Below are 25,797 nucleotides of genomic sequence, written 5' to 3'. Positions count from 1 at the left end.
CGGTAACCGGTAAAGTCGGTATTTTCTTCCGATCTGAGTATCGTATTCGTAGTTATGTAGGTGGAAGTGAGTAGCATGCCACTTCCGAGTCCAGAGCAGACAAAAAGGATCAAAGTCAATGTCAGTATTGCTTGTGCGATGGTCAACAGCGTCCGGAAAGTAGTCTGTATTCTGCAATCTACCGCAAATTTGCAGCGAAAATGAAGAATAAAGATAAAATTGACTTGAATTTGGGAAAGATTGAAAAAAAAATGAATTGAGAAAGGTTTCGTTCTATTCCATGCGTTACGAAAGAGAGAACTCGTTCGTCCTCGCATCGTTCCTCATCATTAGCTACTTCAGTGCTGTTGAGCATGCTACTCCGTACTACTCAGTCACTTCGTTCAAATGTTACTTCGCAAGTTCAGCTCCACGCTTTATCTCGAGATCCAGCATATACGATATATTAGGCTGACAACTAATTACACCTTGTATACACTTTGCTACACTTTGTAACATTTCATTTGCAAACTGTTTATTCTTCCATATTTATTTTTCAATCATATCCTCCATCGGTGTCGACGACATGTTTCTTATGTCCAGGCGATTTGTAGATTCCCCTTTTAGAGAAGTCCGGGGACTTGCGATCGAAGAATTACTGACGTTTTGAGCTCATCCTTATCGGTGAAGTGGCGTCTTTCCAGGTGATGTGCCAGAAATCGGAAAAAGTAGTATTTGGATGGGACAGTCTCCGGACTGTATAGTGAATGAGAATGGATGATCCAGTCGAAACTCTGCAGCTTAATCTACATCAACTTCAGGTCACGACATGTGGGCGTGCTATGTCATTGCAAGAAGAAGACTTTCCTCTGTATACTTTTCAGGTTTGCAGCCATCCTTTCCAGGTGCTTGCAGTACCTCAGAGTGTTGTTAATAGAACCATGTGACAGAAGCTCCCGATGAATGACTTCTTTGGCATCCTAACAGCAACACAGCGTGACCTCCCTGGTCGAGGCGTTCGGAATCCCTTCTTTGCTGGTTTGAGCTGTTGGTACTTGCATAATTAGTTGATGTACAGCACCCAATTCTCAGCTCCAGTTATTAGATAGTCCAACCAGTCAGATCCATAATGCAAAGTGGGGAGAGTGGTGCAAATGTTGGACCTCATCCGCAGCAGGTGAAGAGTTAGGGCGTGTGGAATACAGATGGCATATCTTCACACAAACCCAAGGGAATGAAGATGGTTCTTGATAGTCGCTGCATTAGAATTGGTTGCATTAGAATTCTTCAGCCAAACACAGCTTTGGTTGATGGGCGTCCTATTCGATGGATTAATTAATATGGTCTTTATCGAAGATGAATGGGCGTCCGGTAAGAGGTTCATATTCCAAAGAGAAGTTTCCAGACTTGAAGCGATGGAATCATCTGTGCACCGTTATGTGAAACAGCATCCCATCACCTACCAGCAGGTTTATTCTCGTGCTTCTCCTCTCTCTGAAGATGCGAGAAGAAATCCGTAAAGAATGATTGATTTCAAGCCTTCACGCGATAGAAGAAGAGCAGCCGTCAAAGGAGAGGTTTGGTGATAGAATACAGATACTTGTATAAGATGGATTAATAATCTATAGTATTGGGCTAACAGGTCAACTAAGTAAATTCTCAGAGTTAAATGTCAGAAGTGTAACAGTAGTTACCAGCCTAGTATGATACTCGGGTAATGAGTGTCAGCGATACCTTAGCAGGCTGTGCAATAGATCGGTTACCCAATTTTGAGGTGCTAAAGGGAATTTCCGTTGAATGGGCGGACGGACAGATTATGTTTGTGTTAAAGAATGATACTCGCGAACAGATCCGTGAGTTGGGAATGTTGCAATCATGCACGATCAACCGTTCGCAGATGACAGCGACTGTATCATTTCACTGCACCTAGTATCTGTCTTCAGCACGGTTGAGCGTGGATTCCAGTGCACAGTCGTCTATAGAACCGTCGAAAACGCAATGGAACGTAGGCAGAGATGGCAAATTTTGGACCGGACTGTGCAGTTGTCTTCATTCTCCAATAGGTCCGGTCAAAACGACCGGACATTTGGTGCAGTTGCGTAGGCGGCTGCTCCTGAGCAGCTGGAAAACGAAACAGGTCGTTTTGACCCGTAGCCTTTGACGTCTCGAGATTGTTGAAGTATTTGCCCATCCCCGTTCTTCGCGCATCATTTTGAGTTCATCTTCGTAGATAAATGCGTGGTGTACGTGCTGCTTGCAGATCTACAGCTGATGCCTGCGAGGTATGACGATCGCACATCTTCACCCTCTGGCTGGGAAATAAACGCTAGCGCGCAGCAGTGATAAACAAAGTCGAGCAGTTGAAGACCAGGACATTCAAACGCAATGGCTTCCGCTACATTGCGGCACAAATAAGAGTATTTTGATTCGACTACAGCCTTGTTTCCATCTGTCTTCTTGCGTGTTGCGAAGAGAAAAAAGAAAGAAAGATTTGCGAAACTACTTTGTCATTGCCCTGTATTTGAAATATTTCATTTCTGCTATGCGCTATAACTTTGGAAAACATATTCAGTTAGGAATAAAACTGGGATGGGCAGTTCGGACAACATCTGATCTTCAAGAAATAGATACAAAAAAGTACGAACTAGTTATTTGAATGAATTTGTTGCTCACTTTGTTTAGAAACTAAAATGATACGTTTGTATGTAACCTATCTTGTGGTAGGATGTCGTAAGCGGTGGAGCCTCGCTCAGCTTCAGAGCCTGATTGCTTATGACTAATCTCGCACGCAGCGTTTGTTCATTCTAACCTGGCTGTGTTATCATTTTTTTAGTTTAGTTTTTAGTTTAGTTTTTTTTAGTTTTTAGTTTTTTAGGTTAGATAAGGTGTATAGGGCAAGTCGTGGTGGGAATTGGATAATCGTATATGATGTCAAGTATCTCTCTTATTGTTTAAAGGCATCACCCCACGAATCTGGGGTGGTGCGGGTTTCAGGTGGGTTATACCTATACTGGGTTGTAGATTATGGAGAGGAGGGTGATTCCGTTCATTTCTTCCTAATTGATGTAAAAAACGGCCCGGAAGATACGGCTTCATTCGTTTTGGCGCACCATTTTGTACAAGAGGTTCGATTAGAGCGCTCTTCCTTTCTTCCTGCCGTAAAAAACGATCCGGAAGATGCGGCCATAGGTGCGATCAGGTGAAGGGTGAACTTAAAAGAAATCGTCATTGTCAACCGGGGGGGAGGGGGGGGGAGTAGCGACGGCGAAAATAAGTTTTTCTCATTTTAAACATATGTATATATTCATACATCTGCTTACTGGGCCCCTCTGAATCTTCTCCACAAGTAGACGGGAAAGCGCATCTGAACAAAGTCAGTAAAGCAAAGAAGAGCAAGAAACGATTTCAAAAAACTGACCATGTGGATGAGTAGAAGTAGAGTTGTCCAAAACCAGTGAAGCAGAACATTCGCAGGCGGTGGCATTTCTCCTCTAGGGACTAAAGGTAGCGTTGAAGCTGCTTCTTCTCGAATGCACACACTTTACTATTCTAGATATAATAGAAAGAATTACAAAGCACATGTTCCTAACGCTACACACAGCGAAAGAAGAAGGAAATTCCTACAAGGAAGTTGCAAGGAAAGAAGTCAGAAACGAGCCTCAAGCAACGCCAAACAACTAGTCGCATTGTCACCTCAACGAGCAAATTTCGCCCTTAATAACTTAGTTATCTGACCGGATTGAGAAAATGTGCCCCGAGCTCAAAAAAGTCGCTGTTATTTTGCAGCTGAAAAAATAGGTTTTTTCTAAATAACTCGCCTAGTTGGAAACCGACTAGTAGAGTGAAGGGTGCATATTTGCTCTAGAATTTCTCAGTCTATACAAAGGTAACCCGGATGACCTACAGAAATGCGTAGTTTTCTCAAAGAGAGGGGAGGAGCACGCTATGTCACATTTCTATGTCGATGTCTCTCGAAGAAAAAGAAAGTCTGTACAAATAAAGGTGGACAACTCAGAAAGGTTGTTTCATAGTACTCATCAACAAAAGAATACATAAAAACCATTTAACTAATTTAATTAGCTGAATAGTTGTCCTAAACATTGTAGAGAAGAGAAAGAGTCATAAGCCAACAGATAGCATTAAAGGGAGATTAGTCTTATTAATCAAGAGTTACCAGAACAAAAAATTCATTTTTGGCAGCGGAGAAATTACTTATTTGATGAAGAGTAACAACAGTAACAGCATAATGCGCATTTTCTGCTGAATCGTATTTAACGAGAAAGTATGAAGATGAATAAACAACATCAGTACGATGGAGCAGCGAGGACGAATGAGCAACTTTAATTACGAACTAGAAAGAAAAAGAGCACTAACGTGCGTCATATATGTTATATATTATATTATATATAGTTCCTAGCGGAGTTCCCAAAGAAGTGCGGCGTGATGAGTCATCACGAGCAGCTCTTGCACATACATTACTATTTCAGATATTACAAAATCCAGACCAAACTGCGTGGCTTAATTACAATATAATGTAAAAGAGGACGGAATTCGCTGCAAGTATTTGCCAAAATACCGTACTAAAAGAGTTTTTAAGTTGCAGAAATTCACTGTATCTATCACCATCTTCAAAAGCAGTTATCTTCTTAAATAACTCAGTTCTTTGGAAAGCTAACAGTAGAGTGAAGGGTACATAACTCACCTAACTTCTGGTCTATACAGAGCATGCTTGACTGGGTTGAGAAAATGCGTCCCAAGCTCAGAAAAATCGCTGCTTTTTTGCAGCCGGAAAAACAGGTTTTTTTCTAAATAACTTGTTTATTTCGAAACCTATCAGTAGAGTGAGGGGTACATATTTGCTCTTGAATTTCTCAATCTATACCAAGGTAACTCGGTTGACCTGCAGAAGTGCGTAGTTTTTTCAAAGAGAGGGGGGAGCACGCTATCGTTGGCGTGCTCCCCCCTCCTATGCTTAAGCATTAGGCTCGGACTGTTGGGCCGGAAAATTTACAGCTGCGCGTGCTCCTCCCCCTCCGTTTGATCGAGACAAAAACTTTCCGTAACATGTTATATATTTTCAGATAGAGCGTAAAATGCGGATTCCTTTGGTATACAATACTTACCTGTTCGTTTCGAGTAGGTAGAAAACGAAGCAAAAAACTTATAAATTTTTATAAATTGGTAATTTTAATCTCCATTTTTGGGTCCAATTTCTCCTTAATAAGAGAAATTTCTCGTTTATCTCCGTATGCTATCTACTTTTGAGTTTCTTGTCAACACTCAATTTTTTATGCCGAAATTTAGGGGCCAATTTTTCGGGGGAGACGAAATCACAATGAAATTGTTGTACACCATTAGATCCGCCATGTTCTGGGGAATCTCTAGATACCCTTCACTGCTAGGCGATTTTTCCCCTGGACGGAAATATTAGCTGTTTATTTCAGCGAAATTCTGTTGCTGTAAAAATCACGCCCTAACTGCACATTCTCGCTCTGTTGCTGGTTTCTTCTCGGTAATGTCTCTTTATTTAGTAGGTTATTGCAGTGCGATTTACTGCGATACCTCTACCTCAGTTTATTATCTCTTTTTTGATTCCTTGCTTTTCAAAAAAGTAACGGGCTCCAAACTGGAGACACTCAATTTTTCATACCTAATTTTGGACGCCAATTTCTCGGCGAAGAACGCATGATGAATGTGATGTATACCGTTCGATTCGTCACGTTCTGAGGTATTTCAAGATACTCTTCACTGCCGTGTGATTCTGCTGCAAACTCTAACCGTACATTCTCTTTCTGTTGCTCGGTAGTTCCTTCTCGGTAATGTCTCCTTACTTAGTAGCTTATTGTAGTGTAATTTACTGCGATGCTGTGATCAGAAGACAGGTAAATCACTAAGATTTTATTCTCATAGTTAATATTATTTTATTTTATTTGGTAATTATGAATGAATATTCCTTCTTTTCCGACTGTTCCATCGTCCATTTGCTTCCTACGTTGAAGAGAATACCTGCAATGGAAATTTTTGACTTTCTTACATCTCTCAACATGTTAAACTGTCTACCTTTTTTTTCTTTCTCGTGGTGACCGTGGGTGCAGTTCAAGTGAAGGAGGTCCCTTCGCCAACCGTCCAAAAGTGAAGGGGGTCGGAGCACCGGCTCCGACTGTCGCATGTCTGGATGCGGCTTCGAGCGTCGCGGGGCGCTATTTCCCACGACTTCGATTGGAGCGCGCCAGCCTTGTACACGTGTCGCATTTTCCGGGCCGTTTTTTTACGGCGATTAGGAAGAAGTGGACGGAATTACCCTTCTCCCCATAATCCACGAACCCGTATAGATATACCCCACCGTACTCTCGCACCACCTCAGATTCGTGGAATGATGCGTTCAACGAATAGTTGACTGGTGAGTTAGTTAGATGTCAAAATCAATGAACAGAGGGAAATTGAAAGGGTACAAGAAAACAACAATTAATGGAGATTCTTCAACTATCTGCGTTTTTTCTCATATTTCTTTTCGAAGGCAGCGTGGCAGCTCTTACAACGACGATTCTATGAGTGTGAAATGCAGAGCTTCCGTCAAGACTAGCGTAGTTGCTAGTTACTTTTCGGCGTTGCCCCTCCAGCGTCATGGCTTGTTTCATCGCGACGTGCTACAATTGGACAACAAACACCGCAAGGGAATAGGAAAACTTGTGGAAAGGTCTGAAGATGCAAGTAGTGGAGGTTTTGGACAGAAACTTAAAATCGAAAAGGTACTTAGATAAGTTTCTAAGTGCCATCTGTATCCTATTATATTCTGGAGTTAGTCACGTACACTCATTTCTTGTATTACAAACCGAAGCAGTAATGGGTCATAGGAAAGTTTGAGCCAGTTTTCTGTTCATCCATAGTATCATAAATAAGCTGTTGTATTTCACTTCGAGCACATCTCAGAAATGGATTTAGCGACCCTTTTTTACTCAACACAGCATTGCAAGCTCCAAAACGGTCTTGCAGCTATAATCAGTGTCCTATAGACTCGTAAGAGGGAATATGGAGAGTAAGAGGTTTTGCTGAGGCATGATTCTGTCTGATACGTAAGTAAACTGGAGATAGTTCACAGAGAGAACTGCTTTGACTATTTCCAGCCCCGAGTCGGTCGCTAAAACCAAACTGCAGGTGCGGTAGCTGCCGATTCACAACTAGTATTGTTACAGATCAAAGTTGACAGTGTTAATATAATATTCGCAATTACTGCTGCACTTCATAATGTTTTTCGAATTGTTAACATATGCTATAACGTAAATAAAATCGTTCGATAACTTGTCTAAAGCCGCCCCAATTCGAGAAACTGGAAACACGCGTTGAGTGATTATAGAAGCATTCTCTCTTTCAACTTTACGCGGGGCTTATTCGTTAACTGCCCTTTCCGTAAGATACAAAACTTTAATTAAGACCTACCTGTAGAACCAGAACTCATACACTCTATGTGTGGCTTTTCATTTACTGAATTAACGACTTCACCTACAATTTCAAATATTTCTCTGAATTTTCACGGCACTTATTCTCTCCGAACATTAGTCAATTGAGAATGGGTGCGTATCATTAGGTGCCCGCAACTTCCGCGACAACCTACCCTTAGGGGAAACGACTGGCAACAGCTATCGTTAACTGCTCTGCGCAGCAGTTAATAGCGTTGGCAGAGTATTGCGCTGCGTTCGCTTTACGCCCCGCCCATCACATCGTCCATCTTCGGCCTTCATCGTCAAGTGAGGTGCGAAAAATGCCTCGCAAGAGCACGTAATCTCTGGTATTACTTCTGTACGGAATATCGATCGCTTACGTATACGTCAAACGATTGCACACGAAATCGCAGAAAGAGAAAATAATGGTGTTTTATTCATGTAAAACAAACAAATCGAAACTTTTACAAAGTACTGCAGTATCTTACATGGTCATACTTACAAATATACATCTATAGCCTGTATATAGTTTATATCTTTCAAAAAACAAGCTTCTCGTTTCTACACCTTTTAAATTTTATTTTAGAACGTTTTCAATTTTCAGCTTCATTAATGTTTTCTCATGTTGTTTTTTTTTTCTTGTACATATCTTCTACGTTTTCTCTCCATTTTTAGCATTTTCACTTTCTACGTCTTTTTTCACTTGCTACGTTGGTATCTTTTCGTATTTGAACCTTCCTGGAAGTCAACTCTATCACTTAATTGCAATACAAATACAGCACATGAGCTCAGTGACGTGGTGATGGATGGGCGTGGATTAGTGATCACAATTAGTCTAAGATATGCCCGGTCTGGCCTACCGACAGCCTCTTCTGCAGGCACGCATTCGGCTGCAGATAATCGGCTGCGGGTACCTAATGACCACCCCCATTGAGAATAGCGGAAGGGCTGAGGAGGGGTATTGGAGGAGCTCAAAGCTGTGGATGTGGTAACTGTGTTTTCTATGTGGCAGAACATCAAGCTGGTATCCCCTTGCGTGCGACCTTGTTGCTGCTTCTCGAAGAAGGCGGGCACTGGTAAAGCAGCAGGACTACGTATTCCTGCAACTGCGCCACTGGTCCTTTCCGCAGCGTATGGGAATTTCTTCTGAACTACTTTTTTTTTCTCACTTTTGGTTGTTTTTCGTATCAAAAAGGTGCTGTGGACCTCCACTCAACAGTGCTCTAACCAGAGTACATTTTGAGTGCAAAAGTCGATCCTAGGGCACAAAAACTGTCCTCAACTGTCAAATGGCTTTCCCACTTGAAAAGCGATAGTTCATCCTTTGACATGTAATCACTGGAAGTGAATAGTTGAGTCAGTCGGGGCCCTAAAACCTAAGCATTATTCTTCGAGAATCCATGATATGAAGGCCAGATCTGCTAAGACAAAGAAAGGAAGATAGAGCTGGAACTGATACTCGTTAACTTTGACAAACTCTCCAAACAGGCTTACTGGAAGTAAATGGCAAAGTCGGTATGGGATCTTAAATCTAAGCATAAGTCTGAGAGGATGTATGACTTCTAGGCTAGAACTACTAAGAAAAAAAAGGAAAGAGAGTTGGAAGTGCTAATGCGTTAACTTCACCTCAAACTCTCCAGCAAGCTTACGGGAAGTCAACAGCTAAATCATAACATGTAGTACTTCTAACTTCTTCACAATTCGCATCTGACCATTATAACGGTTTCTGCGCTCTAAAGCACATTTCGTTTAGAGCACTGTTGAGTGCCCCCTAATTACCTTATTTCCGTTTCCCGATTTTTTTTGTATGATGATGAGAATAGAGCAAGTAGTATACAGAATTACGTAGTCTTGAGGAAATCAGGTTTTATTAATCATATCGAGCACAAATAAGCGAACAGGGGAATAAAAATTCAACAACAGCATCAGTACTAGCTAAAATCTTGGAGGTGAGAGGAGGAGGGCAGAAGGGCAAAAAAAGAGATGAACCTAATGAAAAAGAGTGAGGGATACAATGCAATCCCATGAGAAGAGAGAGGATTATCAAAAACAAGAGAAAAAGAACTCGGATTGTCTTCCTCATTGAAGATGTACCAGTGTTCGCCTTCACAGGGCATGTAACACGTCGCCCCGTTACAACACGTTCCATTCCGACTGTGGGAAATCTCTCTCTACATTGTTAAAACATTTTAAGTTAAAGGCAGCATACTACGAATCTCACGAGGCGAGTGATTCCACGGAAAAAGTTAGAGATGAGTTTGTATATTGCGGGATCCGGGATGGTCGCACTCATTTCTTTCATTTCGACGCACTCATTTCTTTCTCATTTCGAAGGTGAACTTCTTGAACTCTTCAGATGTGCGAGAAAACAGACAAGTTGAAACTGACAATCTGTGCCGTCAACATCAATCCGGATGACTCATTCCTAAAGCTACCTGAGGTATACTTTAGATTTTCCTAAATGTGAAGAACTTTGAACGCTTTGTGTAAATGGGCCATGATTTAAAAACTCTTCCACCATGTGCTTCCCTGCCTTTGTATTTGCCTTTACGGTGGCTTGCCTTTTATTTTGCGAGCGCTTATGAGAGATTTCGTCCCTTGGATGCTGACGCATGCAGTTGACATCGACTGCTTCTGTTTTTCAAAAGGATCTTACAAACGGAAATCACGAGATGAGTACTTTATGTAGTTTAAAGGTTCGATAGTGCCAATTTAAAAAAAGAAGAAAAGCAATGGATATATATTTGTCGGGCGGGTGTAGTGTAGCGGTTAGAGGTTCCGCTTTCTGCACGATGGATTGGAGGTTCGAATCCACCCTAGTGCAAACCAAGCCTTTCAACCCTCCGGGGTCGATAAGTTGGTACCAGACTTGTCTGGGAGGATAAAGACATGACTTGACACATCGGCTAGCCACCGCAAGTCATTGTATAGGCCAGTTCCACGTCCGTAAACCTCGAACGATTCTGAATTGAATGGGTGCGCATCCCAAGCGGATTGATTAACGCCAGAGACTTTATCCTTTTATCCTTTATATATATATATATTCCTTTCATACTTTCATGTGATTATGTAGTTCTCTGCGTCTGTAGCCAGCAGAACATCTAATATGATTCTCTGTGCCTCCATAAACAAACGTTTTTTATTGTCCCAAACAGCTGTGATAGCAACTTTAAGTTTACGAATGTACAACGTATGTATGTATATATGTGTGTATGTACATGTATATGTATACGTATGACTTACTTGACGTAATTGGTGGGCTGATTTCATCGCCTGACGCGATTACCCGGATCTTCGCCGAGGTGTGCCGTCCTTGAACACAGCTCTGCCCAACCTTCTCGATCTTCTGCGAGAGCTTGCGCAGAATCAATCCATTCGTCGCTATTTCACATTCTGCAAGTCCTTACGTCTCGCCTGAACTGCCTATCCATGCCGAGTGTCTTCAGGTCCTCTTTCACCACCTCAGTCCAGAACTTCCGTTTTCGGCCAGGTTGCTTCTTCCACCTCGAACCCGTCAAACTCCTCATAACTTGTTGAACAAGGCGATCTGCTGGTTTCCTTAATATATGACTAAAGAAGCAAGACGATTTACTTTAGCCACTTTCAAAAACCGGTGCAAAATGTTGATATCTTCCACATGTCATCCGCCGATATACCACATCAGTTTCGGCGTAAAGATCTTCATTGTGGCGTACCCTAGGCCAAAAGTAGCCAAGTAGCCATACGAGCAGCTTTCGTTCCGTGCAATCAAGCCTCTCCATCACCGTAGATGGTGCGGCCCAAGCCTCCGAGGCGATGGAAAGAATTGCGGATAGGTAGACTCGCAGATTGACTTCGCTGGTGATAGGGCTCGACCACAGGCATTTCGTTAAGGAGTTAAATGCAGAAGTAGCCTTAGCGCATCTTTGCTGACCATCTTTCTCGTAGCTACCGTTGTTCTTCAGCGTACAGCCCAGGTAACAGAACTCATCGACGAGTTCTATCGGTTGTCCGTCCAGCCTGATTCCCGTTCGAGGTCTCGAAAAAATCCTCATCTGCTTTCATTTATCAGGGCGTAGACGTAGCCCATAGGCTGCTGCCAGCTTTGATACAAGGTTGACAACATGTTGAAGTTTCGTGCTGCTTTCCGCGAATATAACAGCATTGTCAGCGTACTCGAGAGTGGTCAAGGGAATGGTGTTAGAATTATGTCGGCAGGACACTGATCTACTGTTCTTCGCATAATGTCGTTGATGGTGAAATTGTACATGAAGGATCCTGCCACTGCCCTGTCTTACTCCAGTTATCACCTCAAACGGTGTTGTACATCCGGCTGGTGTTCCAACTGCAGCAGTTGTTCCTTGATTCATGTCATCAAACAAGCGAACGAACTTTCCTAGTACTCCATCGGCGCGGAGCGCGTTGAGAAGACAGCCCCGGTGGGGAGAGTCGAACGCGGCTTCAAAGTCCAGAAACGCTAATTGCATTGGTTTCGGATACCGCTGCCAGATTTCGATCACTCTCCTGACGATGAACAACACCTGGTCAATCGTAGATCGGCCATGACGAAAGCCAGCTTGCTCGTTGCGCGTTGTTTCTTGGCGATGTTTAAGGAGTTGGTTCAGGAAAATCCGCTCCAATACCTTTTACCTAGGGTCCGCGACGGATACCTTCTTATGGAGGAGAATTATGATAGCGAATCAGGTATCCTTTCGTCTATCCATACTGAACGGATGATCTTTGTCATCTCACGAATCCCAGGCGGAGGAAGATATTTCAGCATTTCTGCGCTAATCCCATTGTCTCCACCAGATTTTCTATTCTTCATTTTTTGAATACAGACTAGAACCTCCGACTCGGTCGGTGGCTCCTCGTTAACTGCATATATCGGCCTATGAACGCGCTCAAGTTCAGAAGCTGATGGTACTTGCCGGTTCAGCAAGGTCTTGAAGTGATCCCTCCAAATTTTGAGGGTTGCTTCACCGAAGCTACTCCATTGACAGTGTTAAGGACCGGAGAACATCTTTTCATTTTGCCGCTATACTGTTTTAGTAAAGCATAGGCTTTCCGCGAGTTCTTGTCCTACCATGCCTTTTCAAACTCCGTCGCTCTTGACGTCCACTCGTTATCGCGGTCTTGTTGTAGTTGACGACGCAACTTCCTTCTAAGACGCTTTTCCTGGTTGAAGTCACCAGTACTGTGCGCCACACATACAGAATTGCACGTGGATTCTGTTTCCGCAGATGCAAAGGGAAACTTCTTCCGCGGCAACAGAACCGGGAGCGTTTTCCTTGCAGCGTTCTGAATGCATTTTGTGAAGGAATTCGCATCGCTAAGCTTCTTCCTGGTTCGTACTCCATCATGAATAGACTCTCGTTGGCGGAATTTCGTTCCGCATTCTTCGTCTTTCAGACCTGCCATATCGATTTTCGGGTGAAGAGGAACTTCTCGGTTTCCCTTGTGGAACTTATCTTGAGGCTGAGAAGTACTGGACGGCGGTCAGAGTCGAACGCGACGTGCCACACAGTTTGAGATTTTCGGATATCTGAGTGAGGAATGTTCCTCGTCAGAAAGTAGTCGAGCTGAAGTTTAAGAGTTCTCATCTTCCGCTTTGCGCTGCTCTCCAGGCGTTAGAAGGGATGACTTCTGCCACGTGAGCTGATGGCTTCGATGATTCCTCTTAAACGTGGATGCGATAATGAGGCCCGTCTGTTCGCATAAAATGGTATAGGTAAATACCAGACGGTCGCCGTTCGACTTGCGCTCCGCTGGATAATACCATTTTCTTAGCACATCGGATTGCTGTTCGAGTCCTATTTTCGCATTTGCGTCGACTCCGACAATGACCACCTGCTGGCTTGGTATTTTAGACATCAACGCATTGGGTTCATCATAGAAGGCTAGACAGTGCGGCTTGTTGGAGTTCACTGCATAGTGTTCGGCAGTTCAGCGAGACGAAACGAATGGTTGTTGCCAGAGATTCCATGCTCCCCTCAGGCAGTTCACCTTTTAGGTTATGGGCTTTGACGATGTGATGGACGACAGTACCTTTTTGCAATATATGGGGATCTTTCGCCGTATAACAGTGCAGGTTATATAGCCCGTACGTCCCCAATGCGTACACTCGAACGCCTGATTGCGTTTAGTGAAGGCAGGGCCACCACGTGCAGGTAGCAGTCGAACTCGTATACGCGGCTCCATATGTATGTATCTGTGTATGTATGTACGTATGTATGTATGTATGTATGTATGTATGTATGTATGTATGTATGTATGTATGTATGTATGTATGTATGTATGTATGTATGTATGTATGTATGTATGTATGTATGTATGTATGTATGTATGTATGTATGTATGTATGTATGTATGTATGTATGTATGTATGTATGTATGTATGTATGTATGTATGTATGTATGTATGTATGTATGTATGTATGTATGTATGTATGTATGTATGTATGTATGTATGTATGTATGTATGTATGTATGTATGTATGTATGTATGTATGTATGTATGTATGTATGTATGTATGTATGTATGTATGTATGTATGTATGTATGTATGTATGTATGTATGTATGTATGTATGTATGTATGTATGTATGTATGTATGTATGTATGTATGTATGTATGTATGTATGTATGTATGTATGTATGTATGTATGTATGTATGTATGTATGTATGTATGTATGTATGTATGTATGTATGTATGTATGTATGTATGTATGTATGTATGTATGTATGTATGTATGTATGTATGTATGTATGTATGTATGTATGTATGTATGTATGTATGTATGTATGTATGTATGTATGTATGTATGTATGTATGTATGTATGTATGTATGTATGTATGTATGTATGTATGTATGTATGTATGTATGTATGTATGTATGTATGTATGTATGTATGTAGTGTATGTGTATGTATGTATGTATGTATGTATGTATGTATGTATGTATGTATGTATGTATGTATGTATGTATGTATGTGTATGTATGTATGTATGTATGTATGTATGTATGTATGTATGTATGTATGTATGTATGTATGTATGTATGTATGTATGTATGTATGTATGTATGTATGTATGTATGTATGTATGTATTTGTGTATGTATGTATGTATGTATGTATGTATCTGTGTATGTATGTATGTATGTATGTATCTGTGTATGTATGTATGTATGTATGTATCTGTGTATGTATGTATGTATGTATGTATGTATGTATCTGTGTATGTATGTATGTATGTATGTATGTATCTGTGTATGTATGTATGTATGTATGTATGTATCTGTGTATGTATGTATGTATGTATGTATGTATCTGTGTATGTATGTATGTATGTATGTATGTATGTATGTATGTATGTATGTATGTATGTATGTATGTATGTATGTATGTATGTATGTATGTATGTATGTATGTATGTATGTATGTATGTATGTATGTATGTATGTATGTATGTATGTATGTATGTATGTATGTATGTATGTATGTATGTATGTATGTATGTATGTATGTATGTATGTATGTATGTATGTATGTATGTATGTATGTATGTATGTATGTATGTATGTATGTATGTATGTATGTATGTATGTATGTATGTATGTATGTATGTATGTATTTGTGTATGTATGTATGTATGTATGTATGTATGTGTATGTATGTATGTATGTATGTATCTGTGTATGTATGTATGTATGTATGTATCTGTGTATGTATGTATGTATGTATGTATGTATGTATGTATGTATGTATGTATGTATGTATCTGTGTATGTATCTGGGTATCATCCTCCAGCATGGTCGCCCAAGCTGAGAAGGAGTTCGACACATCCGACATTCCGACTTCTCAGAATCGGAAGCCTAGCTAAGAGTAAACCACTGTTAAGATTCACCACCGTCTTGGCAAAATGTCGCAAGGTGGTTCCCTGATCCATATAGGTTGGGCGACGACTTGTGGTGAAAGCTAAGCTCGCCGTGGCATGGCCGCTTAGTTTGGGGAAAAGTCTCTTTGCCACTCTAGCATATTTACTGCCTCAGTACCTTGCACACTGGACCCTGCCGTCTCATACGTCGGACGGTATGGCGACCGGTGAGAGGCGATCAAATCTCAGGTTGCTCAGGACGTCATTGATTCTGGACCAAGGCGACACGCGCACGACTCGCCATGGAGACTGTCCCAGACTGTGTACTTACAACGCGAGAACAGTGTCCACAGACGCTGTCCTGCATGCCCTTCTCGGAGCTGCAGAGCGTATCAAATTTCACGTGATTGCTCTGCAGGAGACCAAGTGTAGAAGGAGCGACGTACAACAGATGAATGACGGTACACTCGTCATTCGTGGAGAGAAGATTCGTCGCGAAATGTAGGCGGTGTTGGTTTTGTTGTGCACCCATTTGTCATCCATCTTGTCGATTCTCACGAGATCCTGTCACCTCATCTGGCCATTCTTCGTCTCCGCTCTCTGCGCCAAAATCCTCCAACTGCTACTCACCAACATCAGCAGCTGATGGTTCCGAATCGGATGCGTTTTACGAGGAGCTGGAGGAAGTAATCCGCAACGAGAAGTCCTTCTACAAATTCGTTGTCGGAGACTTCAACGCAAAACTAGGAAATGCCACAGAAGAAGAATGCAGGATTGGAAGATTTGGACTAGGGGACTGAAATGAAAATGGCAATCGTCTCGCCGGGCTGTTGTCCGCCGCTCGCCTCTTTCATGGGAACTCCCTTTTTATGAAAAAAAGATCATCGTCGGTGGACATGGGAATCGCCCAATGACGCGACTCGTGCGGAGATCGATCACATACTCCCAACCGGAGGTGGTGTCTACTTGACGTCTCAGTAATACCATCCTTTTGTAGTGGTTCTGATCACCGTCTCCTTCGTGCAAAATACGACTTAGCCACACGATGGAAAAGAAGATCTGCTATCGGCAACGAAGGAGAAAGGAAGTCATCTACGACGATTGCGTACTCCAGGACTCCTTGCCCCAAGGTGACTGGCACATCGAAGAGGACCCAAACGTGGACTACGAGATGCTGCTCAGAGGATTACGAGTCTGTGCTGAACGTGCCTCGAAGCCGCGCACGACAAACTTGGATCGAATTTCGAAGACCACCAAAGAATTGTTGGAAAGAAGGGCTTCGAGGGTTGATCCGAATGCATCGGACATTGAGCGGTTAGTAGCAAACACTAGCTGCAGAAAAGCGTTGCAGGAGGATCTTTTGAAATACAGGCAGAAGAAGATTCTAGAAGCAGCACAAAGAAGAACGAGTCTAAAGAAGTGTCGCAGGGATCTCCGTGAATATAATATTCCGCTAGCAGCCTTGCTGAGCGAGTACGGGACGTGAGATGGAAATCATTACGGAGAGGTTCTACTCGAACCTTTTCCGTTCATCAACTCCTGTGTCAAGCCCGATCATCCCCAACCAATCAACTCGTACTTCCGAAGGGAGAATCCGTGGTGAACCTCCACCACGGATTCTCCCTTCGGAAGTACGAGTCGCTATCAAGAGCATGAAACGTGGCACAGCCCCCGGACATGATTTTATATCAGCAGACTGTCTTCGGGCTGGTGGTCATCCACTTCATGGAATCTTAGCAGCGCACATGACATCCTACTTTCAGAAAGAAAGGACGCCAGACCAATGGAAGACCTCGCGAACCGTTCTTATCCATAAGAAAGGTGACCGAGAGGACCTTCGGAACTACTGTCCGATATGCTTGCTGAGCGTGTTATACAAAGTATTCACCAAGATCATCCTCACACGCATATCTAGAACGCTGGATGGAGCCCAGCCTCTAGAACAAGCTGGATTCCGCCAGGGGTTCAGCTGCTTGGACCACATCCAGACCGTGTCGAGGGTCATAGAGAATACCACCTGCCTCTTGTTCTAACCTTCGTCGACTATGAGAAAGCCTTCGACAGCGTAGAAACGAATGCAATACTGTCAGCGCTGGTCGATCAAGATGTGGACGCTTCGTATGTAAGGACATTAGCCAACTGCTACGATCAATGCACTACGAAGATACAGCTTTTCCACCGCTCCCTCACCATACCCATTGGAAAGGGGGTACGAAAAGGCGATACTATATCGCCGAAGCTGTTCACGGCTGCATTGCAGTGGATAATGAAATTACTTTCCTGAGAAGAAAGGAGCATACGTTTTGCTGGAAGATTTCTCTCGAACCTTCGTTTCGCGGACGACATCGTCCTCTTTTCGAGCAGTGCCAATGAAGCAGAAACTATGCTCAACGAATTGAACGAAGCAGGGAAGAGAATGGGACTACGAATAAACAGAAAGAAGACACAGTTCATGAAGAACGCCTACTGCGAGGACAGAGGAGTACAACTTGAAGGCTCCCAAATCGTGGAAACTTCGTCATACGTATACCTCGGACGTTATATGAACATGGAAAACGACTTGAAGGAAGGACTGAATAGAAGAATGAGGGCAGCATGGGCAGCATTCGCAGCCGTCAGGGAAGCTACGGACCAACTGACGGACCAAGATCTTCGTGCCCATCTGTTCGACTCGACAGTTCTTCCAGCGCTCTGCTACGCGGCGGAGACGTGGGCAGACACCGCTGCCACGTCTAGGAAGCTACTTACTACCCACAGAGCCCTTGAGAGATGTCTCCTGAAGTTTAACCGGCGCACACAACACCTAGCCGGTCTTCGTAGCTCCGACTTAAGAGGAATGTCCCGTCTTCGCGACCCAGCGGAATATGTATCTAAAGCAAAACATAGATGGGCCGGTCACGTCATGAGAAAAATCGACGATAAATGGACTAAAAGAACGCTAGAGTGGATCCCAAGAGGTGCTAAACGCCCCCAAGGAAGACCGCCAGCGAGATGGAGTGACGTGTTCGGTACACGGGTGGACCAGCTGAGAGCTCAGCTGGATACGGCTCAAGGACTTTGTCAACGTCACTCACGAAACTTGAGAACATCTTGGATGACAATGGCGAGGGAACGAAACGAGTGGAAGAGATGCTGGGGCCCGCACGTCCAGTGAAGAAGGGCCATCTAAGTATCTACGTAAGTAATTAATCCGCTTGGGATGCGCCACCACATTCACTTTTCGTCGTTTGATCCTTACGAACATGTAACTGGTCTATACAATGGTTTGCGAGGGCTAGCTTATTTGTAAGTCAGTGTTTTTATCCTCCCAGGCAAGTCTGACACCAAGTTATCGACACTGGATGGATGAGAAGCTTGGTTGGCACTACAGTGGATTTGAACCTCCTATCGATCGTGCAGGCACAGCGGAAACTCTCACCGATAGCGCTACACACGCCCTAAATCTTACATATGGGCGTTATTTCGACTCTCTTTGGATGCTGAATGGGCTTCCAAAACACGGTATAGTTTCTCTAAAATGGGAAAACATGAGAACTTTTAAATTCGATCGGTATTAGGGCAAGAATATAAAGAAGGAGATTCTCAATCGCAGAGGTTCTTGCTGTTGTTGATTATTTGCCATTTTTATATCATTATCATTTAATTCCGTAATGTATTCTTTTTTTTTATCATAAACTATACATTATCGTCATTTCCCTTCAATTTATTTGATAGAAAACTCTGCGTCAGGTTCAAATCGATTTTATTAACAACGAATCTGGGTATCGATGAAACGTATGACATACAAACACTTTTAACAATGAGGAAATAAGCACACGCAAAATGTACTAGGTCTTAAAAATAAAATGACTAAGATCTAGCCACATCAGTGTAATGGCAAAAAAAAACTAGTTGCTTGCTTTTACTAGAGCGCAACTTGTAGAAAAACGAACAAAATAAACGAGCCGCTATCTTTTGCCCCTCTTACTATTCTTATTACCAATTGCCCCAAGACCATGTAAAGCCTGCCATTCGCGTATGATATTACTTTGTGCTTCCTCAGTAGTTGGAGCATACCTTAACGTTTCCTTACTGTTACAAATAACACGTAAGATAGAAGGCACAAAGAAGAAACCTGCAGTATTCCATTGTAAATTCTCCTTTCCCCTCAGTAATTGAACGTAGTATTGACGTGTATCCAAACATAGCAGCTAGGGGACACTGTAAACTGAATTTATACTTTGTTGTTTTATTTATGGTCTAACGTTTCGAGAATCTTGTGTTTATCAAGGGCCTGAAAGTGGTTGAAGGTTTTTGTTGCGACTTGTATTCAATCAAACTCTTCTTCTTGCCAAGCCTCGATATCATTCCAGGGACACTACACAATAACTCCAAACAAGAAAACAAACTGACCAGTCTCACCGCTTTTCTACAATACTACTGCACAGTCTCATTTAAGCAACAGTATAAGTCAGCCAACCATTGTTTGAATGTTTTCAATTCTGATGAAGTGTGATCATTCTTTCAAAATTCTAAACCACTCCTTCATTTCGGATTGCATTGATGTCACAACAAAGCATTCATCGATATGATGGCAATGCATGTTTCGGAGACATTTTATTATTGGCTGTTCTGTTCTGCTCATACAACGAACAGCAAGAAGTGGAACAAGCTCCAGAACGCCGAGTACCTTCAGATCGATAATGTCCGGCGATTCAGCGCAACGAAACTGAGTTTTGTTACCAAAGACTCCATGCTCCGTCTAGGATTTGACCTATTGTCAGTCTGCTGGACGACAGGACCACACTAAGCAATACTCATTCGCTGGTACACTAAGCAGTGACAAGTGCGTGCTATCAGGCACACCACATCCGGTGCAACACTGTGTAAGACTATTTTCAATGATACGGCTTCTGTTGTCACTACGTTGAACGATTATCGAAACATTGACCCAGGGTAAAGTAACACCTGACGGAGTGAACGTAGTACTGTTACAATCGACCTTTATTAAGGCCTCTTAAGATGGCAAAAAGCCACGCAAATGAAGGTCCCACCTGAAAATACGATTAACAACCAGATAATGAACATACGTTTCTTTGCGTGCTACCCAGAAAAGATTGTTTGCATATAGAACTATTCTAAGCTGAAGATGAGCTGAATTTTCACAAAAACTTGGAACAAGGGTGAAGAGAGTCCCGGCGGATTCTCCGCGAATCCCTGCGAGAAATTACGTGCCCAGTGGATATGCCAAGGGATACGCGTTCATACCTCGACGAAGTCACAAGCTCCAGTCATTCATTGAGACACAGACAACCCCAGATATGTCTAGATGCCTTAGATACTTTTCTGACCATACCAGAACTACACAGTAGTTATAAAAATATGTAAAAAATGGTGTGGTTTGTCGGAATTACGGAAGAAATTAGAGAACAGTGTAGTTAAAAGTACATGTCATTTCTAATAAGGGGACAAGAATGAGTTTTTCCTAGATCTTACCTTCGGGAAGTCTTATCAAATGAATACTTTTTCTTCCAAGGGATCAGAGAAGGGATTCGTCCCATGCAATCGACCATGTTCAAAAAAGATTTCTGTTAGATTTCAGATAAAAATGGATATGATTCGTGCGATTTTTAAGTAGCTAGATACAGATGATCTTGGTGATTTTGGCTCCTAATTTTAGTCCGAATAACAAAGATATATGCGCCAAGCAAGATGTGAATGTTTTTCACAACAGAGTATCATTCTTTGGCAGGCAACCTGAACAGTTGCAGAACAGTCTATCAACAGGGAACTCATGCCGCTAACAGAAAAAGAACCATGAAGGGCTAAACTGCAAAAAATGTTCCTGATCAGAAAGGGTTGTCAGATACAGACTCTGATAAACTGTTGCTTATGACTGATAGGGCACATATGTAGCATCGTTTCGTAGTGGGAACACAAATTTGTCCCGGTAATTCCCCTAGAAAGCCCTGTGTTAACAAAATCTGAACTGTACTGTAAATCGTACTTTGCCGAACACGTTCCTCGCATCGAATTGTTCAAAGCTTCAAAAAAATCCGACGTAAAAGAGTTTGAGCCCACTAGTGAAAGGAGCTGCTCATCAACTAATTTCCTACTCAACCATGTTTACTGACGACATCTTGATGCGCATAATTTTCGCTTTGTGTGCGAGCTACACAATGGTGATAAGTGCAGATTAAAACATAAAATTCAAGTTCAACTTACTATGTAAGAAACAGCTTCGATACGAATCGGACAGAGAGACCAATGTCAGCGCAAGAGGCCACCAAAGCAGAGAGGTGCTATATATTTTGTAATCAACCGTCATCTTAGCGTTCTTTTGGTACGAGGCTTTTGCCAGTTGGTTTTTGAAAATGTTTCATAGTGAGTTCTCTTCAGCATCCTCCTGCGCTATCTTTTTTACCCCTTTTTCTCAAAATGAAATTACAGCCTTTGAAATACTGTACTTCAATTTTTATGGCGAAGTCGGGACTCAGTGGAAAGCTTTTTTTTGAGCTGCCACAATGTCACTACTGGTTCGCATCCTGGTGATCCTGGTATATTTCAAGATACTCTCCACTGCTAAGATGATTTCCTTCACAACAAATATATTCAATGAATATTCTAGGATTCCAAACATCAGAAACGCGACCAAACTGCTCTTTTGCACCATACATTCATAGGAAGTTCATTCAACATTGTTTTCCCAATCGTTTTTTTTTTTTGTTTTTGTTTTCTGTAGTTTTACACTTTCTGTTGACACTGTGGAGTGTTATTACATGTCATTTTTGTACACTTCTCACTTGACCCTTTCTTCACATTACCCTTCAAATTCTTCATTTTTCCACTTCTTTTGCTCTTTTCTTGTGGAGTGTGTCTGCAAGAGGAAAACAATACTGACGCTACGCACCGTGCAACATTTGGATGAACGTTTTGTAGTCCCAAAGCTCTTCAAATTTGTGAAAATCGACTCTAATATACCTCGCAAACAACTATGATGTACTCTTCCATAGAATCAGTGGAAATAATCGTAGCTTTGCGTTGTGTTAGTGACGTTACAACAACTCCCTGAAAGTTGTAATCAGAACACTTAAAAATGTTTCACGATTGCAACATTAACCTGGAATTCAGATGGAGAAGTAACCTCAACCTTCATAATAGGTTCAAGAAGCATCCACTCGCCTTTTTCGAATGCTAAATATAGAAGTTCTTCAGTTGCGGAACAGAATCATTCTCATTATCTCACTTCTAATCTCAGCAGGAAAATTTATTAGTCACTGATGATGTCTCTAGAACAAAGCGGAAAAAGAAACGAAATACATACACATACCCTTTCTGTTCTAGTCCTGGAAAAAAGTTTGAAAAACCTACAGCTCTATAAACAAAAATTACAAAGCTTTGGCAAGATTTAGATAGCATAATGGGTGCTACAAATAAGCTAACACAGTTTAGAAGCTTCTGAATTTTGTGAGTTAACGTGTACAAGTTAGGTTAAACATCCGTCTCATCGCGATGCTAGTCTCTTTCAAATGAATTGCAGAAGGCCATTGCGATATCTGCATAGTTCCATCGGTTCTTAGGTGAGTTCTGGTTGTTAAAGGCATGACATCCCACAATTGATGATGATGAGTCTCTGTGGGCGACATAGGAGTAGATTACGAAGACGAGTTGGGCTCAGCTCAATGCCCCACTCTTGTAAACGCTCCGGTTTCCTCAGCACCCTATTCACTGGTTTCACTTGAGAAGGCTGCAGAGAATTCATTGATTTTTTGACCGCTCGCGCGTTGATGCGGCGCGTGCGCAATTGAGACGCGTTTTCGCGTACCTCGTAGAAACAAACACCATTTCCCACGACTTTTTACGCCGTTTTTTACGACAGTTACGGAGAACTGGGCGGGACGCCAAATGTAATAATCGTACAGATAGTCCACACCTCAAACTCTTTGGACTCAAACTCGACTCAAAATCTCAGTTACGTGATACGCTGCCTTTAATAGCCTTATCTTGTTAAGTTGTGATTGCACAAACTTGTGCTAATTTTGTTAATTTCTATTAACCTTCTACTGCTGTTTTTTTTAATAAGCGTCCCTTCGATGTGACATTGCTTGAATCGTTGGTGCTGTTGCAGCATGAATACATCGCATTGGCACCTTGAGCGTCTATCAAACAGACAGGTAGCGAGCAGGTGAATGAAATTACTGGACATCATGACAACATGTGGCAAACATATGTACATCCATGTAAACGTGTCCAGCAAAGAATAACGTGTGGTTTGAGTTAGAAGTATCTTGTCCCTAACCAGCCTATCAACAACTTGGCAAAGCAAGGAAACGTCCGTATGCAGTGGACTTCATCTTTTGCCTCCGAAATTTGTCGTCTTTTTTGTTCCGTTAAAAAGGCTTCTGAAAAGACCCCACTCTACATCGGACACAAAAGTTTACGAAACGGCTTGTTAGCTGTAACTGCAACAACATGTTTTTTATCGGCGTGGAACTGATCGTTCATTTATACAGAACGCTTTGATGAAGCTTAGCATGGTTAATCTAGATTAGTCCTTTTCGTATGTCTGCATTTGGATGTGGTCAACATCTGCTCATATCCCGGCCCCACTCGCATGTCAACAGGTCTCAGTCGTTCTCGGTCTCCCTCTTATCAGAGAATTACATCAATGTGGAGTAGTAAGATTGCGGTAACATCTAATTCAGCGCTAGTTCGATGTGTGAGTAGATGTTGAGCGTGGTTGCTGTTGGTTCACGTTTGATTTGCATAGAAGAAATATGGAGTAGAAAAAAGCATAAGAAGAGGGCAAAGATGAGGAAAGATGCAGCGAAAACACGTACGCATTGCAATTATTGTGCACCTGATAGTATGTAGTAGTAAAGTGTGCTATTTTGAAATCATTTTGAGTTTTGCTATCTTGTCCAAATGTTTCTGAACAAAAGAAAGAAGATTACAATTTAACCATTTATAACAACACTAACATATTGACTTGTGACATATCATCAGTGTTAAAGTGTGAAGAAGTTGAGGAAACAGAAGCGCGCATCAATATTTGCATCGTCCTATTTTTGAGTATAAAGCAGTGACTTTCTTCGTCCCTGGGATGCAAACGCTGAAAGATCATGCATACCCAAAATCTGAATCTAAACTGGCACCCTCGATTGCTCATTTGCTCCTCATAAGCTTGTTGCCCATAACGCATACCTCCTAGTATGTAAAGTGCAGAATTGTCTGTCTGTCCATCCGTCCGACGCGAGCTTTTTGGGGCATTCAAGGATCCAGGGCACCTCAAACATGGGAGGTTGAACCGGACCATTGTATGGTCTGCTGAGGTGCGATCGCAGGTTTGCACCGTACATCACAGGGAGTGAATTTTCAGGTGAAATGTGCAACAAAATTCCAGAGACAATATTTGAACGAGGGAGGGAGGAACAACTTCAACACTGCTCCTGCGGTAATGAGAAGCGAGATAAGGCGTAGGAACACTGTGTTTCTCTTTTTGTATCGTATAATACTAGACGGAACGTAACCTCTAGGGGTCATTCGACAACGCTGATCTCGGATATACTTAGTCCGTCGACGATATCTCCAAACAGTGGATTGATTTCATAATCCTTTGCTTTTCGCTTCAACATTTTCAATTAGAGTTTGTGGAATGTGACGAAAACTGCAGCGATATTTGATTGGGGATATCCGTATGTCGTAAAAAGTACTTTCAGGAAGTTTTCGACATTATTGATATTCACCAATATATTGGGCGGTGGAAAGGTAACCGCTAATATTTTTTACATGTACTTTCAATAAGACTAAAATTGCAAATTTTCTTTCCGCAGTTTTCCCTTTTTTCAGACGGAATTGCATCCGTGACATTACTTGCAATTATCTATCCTAGATTTAACAAAAGAAAAAGGAGAGCAAAATCGGAAAATAAGCTCGAAGGGAAAAGGTCGCAACTTTTTTTCCGCGTCTGTATATATTGGGTTGGCTAATTACTTTACTCACTTTACTTTTTGCTTACACACGCTTGCCCTTTACAATTTCATAATTTTCTAATCACACACTGATGATTATCCATCGATGTATTCAACACAAGTATCTGTCATAGTGTCCATCTTTCTCTGAGGGTCACAATCGTACAGAAACAGGAGGCGGGAAGGGTTAAGGCTCCTCAATGAGCAACTCAACAGCGTAGTTGAGGTGAGCGAAGAAACTGAACAGTTTTTACTTCAGAATAGACACGGTGAACACATCGAAGAATGATCATCAATGTGTGATTAAGAAACTATGAAATGGTAAAGGGTATGCCTCTGTAAGAAAAATAAGGAGCTAACCTAGTATGTTCGTTTTTCGCCAACATTGATGACTCATTTCAAAAATGGGTTGGTTTCACTTTGTTTGGGATTCATTTTGCAGATGTTGGTTAGTCGGAGTAGGTTAATCTCTCTGGATTCATGTAGAACCCAAATATTGCGCTTCTGAAGGAGTCCAAAATATTTTATGACATTTATGGGGTTGTCTTCGACTGGAAGTTTTCTGTAGGGA

At 42.1% G+C, this 25,797-nt stretch overlaps 10 protein-coding genes across 11 annotated transcripts; 5 read left to right on the top strand and 5 right to left on the bottom strand.

The window, feature by feature from the left end:
* Positions 1-6,392: 6,392 nt before the first annotated feature.
* On the top strand, positions 6,393-11,187 carry RB195_022809 (uncharacterized protein; the record flags this gene model as incomplete). The annotated part of the gene is made up of 3 exons (XM_064210038.1): positions 6,393-6,728; positions 9,775-9,858; positions 11,119-11,187. The coding sequence occupies 3 exons, from the start codon at positions 6,393-6,395 to the stop codon at positions 11,185-11,187; spliced, it is 489 nt and encodes a 162-aa protein (XP_064065919.1).
* Positions 11,012-11,452, bottom strand: RB195_022808 (uncharacterized protein; the record flags this gene model as incomplete). The annotated part of the gene is made up of 1 exon (XM_064210037.1): positions 11,012-11,452. The coding sequence occupies one exon, from the start codon at positions 11,450-11,452 to the stop codon at positions 11,012-11,014; it is 441 nt and encodes a 146-aa protein (XP_064065918.1).
* Positions 11,453-11,458: 6 nt separating this feature from the next.
* On the bottom strand, positions 11,459-11,884 carry RB195_022807 (uncharacterized protein; the record flags this gene model as incomplete). The annotated part of the gene is made up of 1 exon (XM_064210036.1): positions 11,459-11,884. The coding sequence occupies one exon, from the start codon at positions 11,882-11,884 to the stop codon at positions 11,459-11,461; it is 426 nt and encodes a 141-aa protein (XP_064065917.1).
* Positions 11,885-12,479: 595 nt separating this feature from the next.
* Positions 12,480-12,818, bottom strand: RB195_022806 (uncharacterized protein; the record flags this gene model as incomplete). Its single annotated transcript, XM_064210035.1, has 1 exon — positions 12,480-12,818. One exon carries the CDS (start codon positions 12,816-12,818, stop codon positions 12,480-12,482), a length of 339 nt encoding a protein of 112 aa, XP_064065916.1.
* A 168-nt stretch (positions 12,819-12,986) lies between these two features.
* On the bottom strand, positions 12,987-13,271 carry RB195_022805 (uncharacterized protein; the record flags this gene model as incomplete). Its single annotated transcript, XM_064210034.1, has 1 exon — positions 12,987-13,271. The coding sequence occupies one exon, from the start codon at positions 13,269-13,271 to the stop codon at positions 12,987-12,989; it is 285 nt and encodes a 94-aa protein (XP_064065915.1).
* A 2,222-nt stretch (positions 13,272-15,493) lies between these two features.
* RB195_022804 (uncharacterized protein) lies at positions 15,494-15,781 on the top strand (the record flags this gene model as incomplete). Its single annotated transcript, XM_064210033.1, has 1 exon — positions 15,494-15,781. One exon carries the CDS (start codon positions 15,494-15,496, stop codon positions 15,779-15,781), a length of 288 nt encoding a protein of 95 aa, XP_064065914.1.
* Positions 15,732-16,076, top strand: RB195_022803 (uncharacterized protein; the record flags this gene model as incomplete). Its single annotated transcript, XM_064210032.1, has 1 exon — positions 15,732-16,076. One exon carries the CDS (start codon positions 15,732-15,734, stop codon positions 16,074-16,076), a length of 345 nt encoding a protein of 114 aa, XP_064065913.1.
* Positions 16,077-16,321: 245 nt separating this feature from the next.
* Positions 16,322-17,309, top strand: RB195_022802 (uncharacterized protein; the record flags this gene model as incomplete). The annotated part of the gene is made up of 3 exons (XM_064210031.1): positions 16,322-16,590; positions 16,648-16,758; positions 16,826-17,309. 3 exons carry the CDS (start codon positions 16,322-16,324, stop codon positions 17,307-17,309), a joined length of 864 nt encoding a protein of 287 aa, XP_064065912.1.
* Positions 17,310-17,659: 350 nt separating this feature from the next.
* Positions 17,660-18,430, top strand: RB195_022801 (uncharacterized protein; the record flags this gene model as incomplete). Its single annotated transcript, XM_064210030.1, has 1 exon — positions 17,660-18,430. The coding sequence occupies one exon, from the start codon at positions 17,660-17,662 to the stop codon at positions 18,428-18,430; it is 771 nt and encodes a 256-aa protein (XP_064065911.1).
* Positions 18,431-18,720: 290 nt separating this feature from the next.
* RB195_022800 (uncharacterized protein) lies at positions 18,721-22,429 on the bottom strand (the record flags this gene model as incomplete). Of its 2 annotated transcripts, XM_064210029.1 has the most annotated exons (5): positions 18,721-18,788; positions 19,244-19,332; positions 19,391-19,476; positions 22,237-22,323; positions 22,376-22,429. In XM_064210029.1, the coding sequence occupies 5 exons, from the start codon at positions 22,427-22,429 to the stop codon at positions 18,721-18,723; spliced, it is 384 nt and encodes a 127-aa protein (XP_064065909.1). The 2 variants fall into 2 exon arrangements, with proteins under 2 accessions (XP_064065909.1, XP_064065910.1); XM_064210028.1 differs by lacking the exon at positions 18,721-18,788 and having other exon boundaries at positions 19,224-19,332.
* Positions 22,430-25,797: the final 3,368 nt, after the last annotated feature.

Source organism: Necator americanus, chromosome X, assembly GCF_031761385.1.
Source record: "Necator americanus strain Aroian chromosome X, whole genome shotgun sequence".
In the NCBI taxonomy this organism is placed as follows: Eukaryota; Metazoa; Nematoda; class Chromadorea; order Rhabditida; family Ancylostomatidae; genus Necator; species Necator americanus.
Note: the sequence above shows the minus strand (reverse complement) of the source record. Positions and strands in the feature narration are given on the sequence as shown.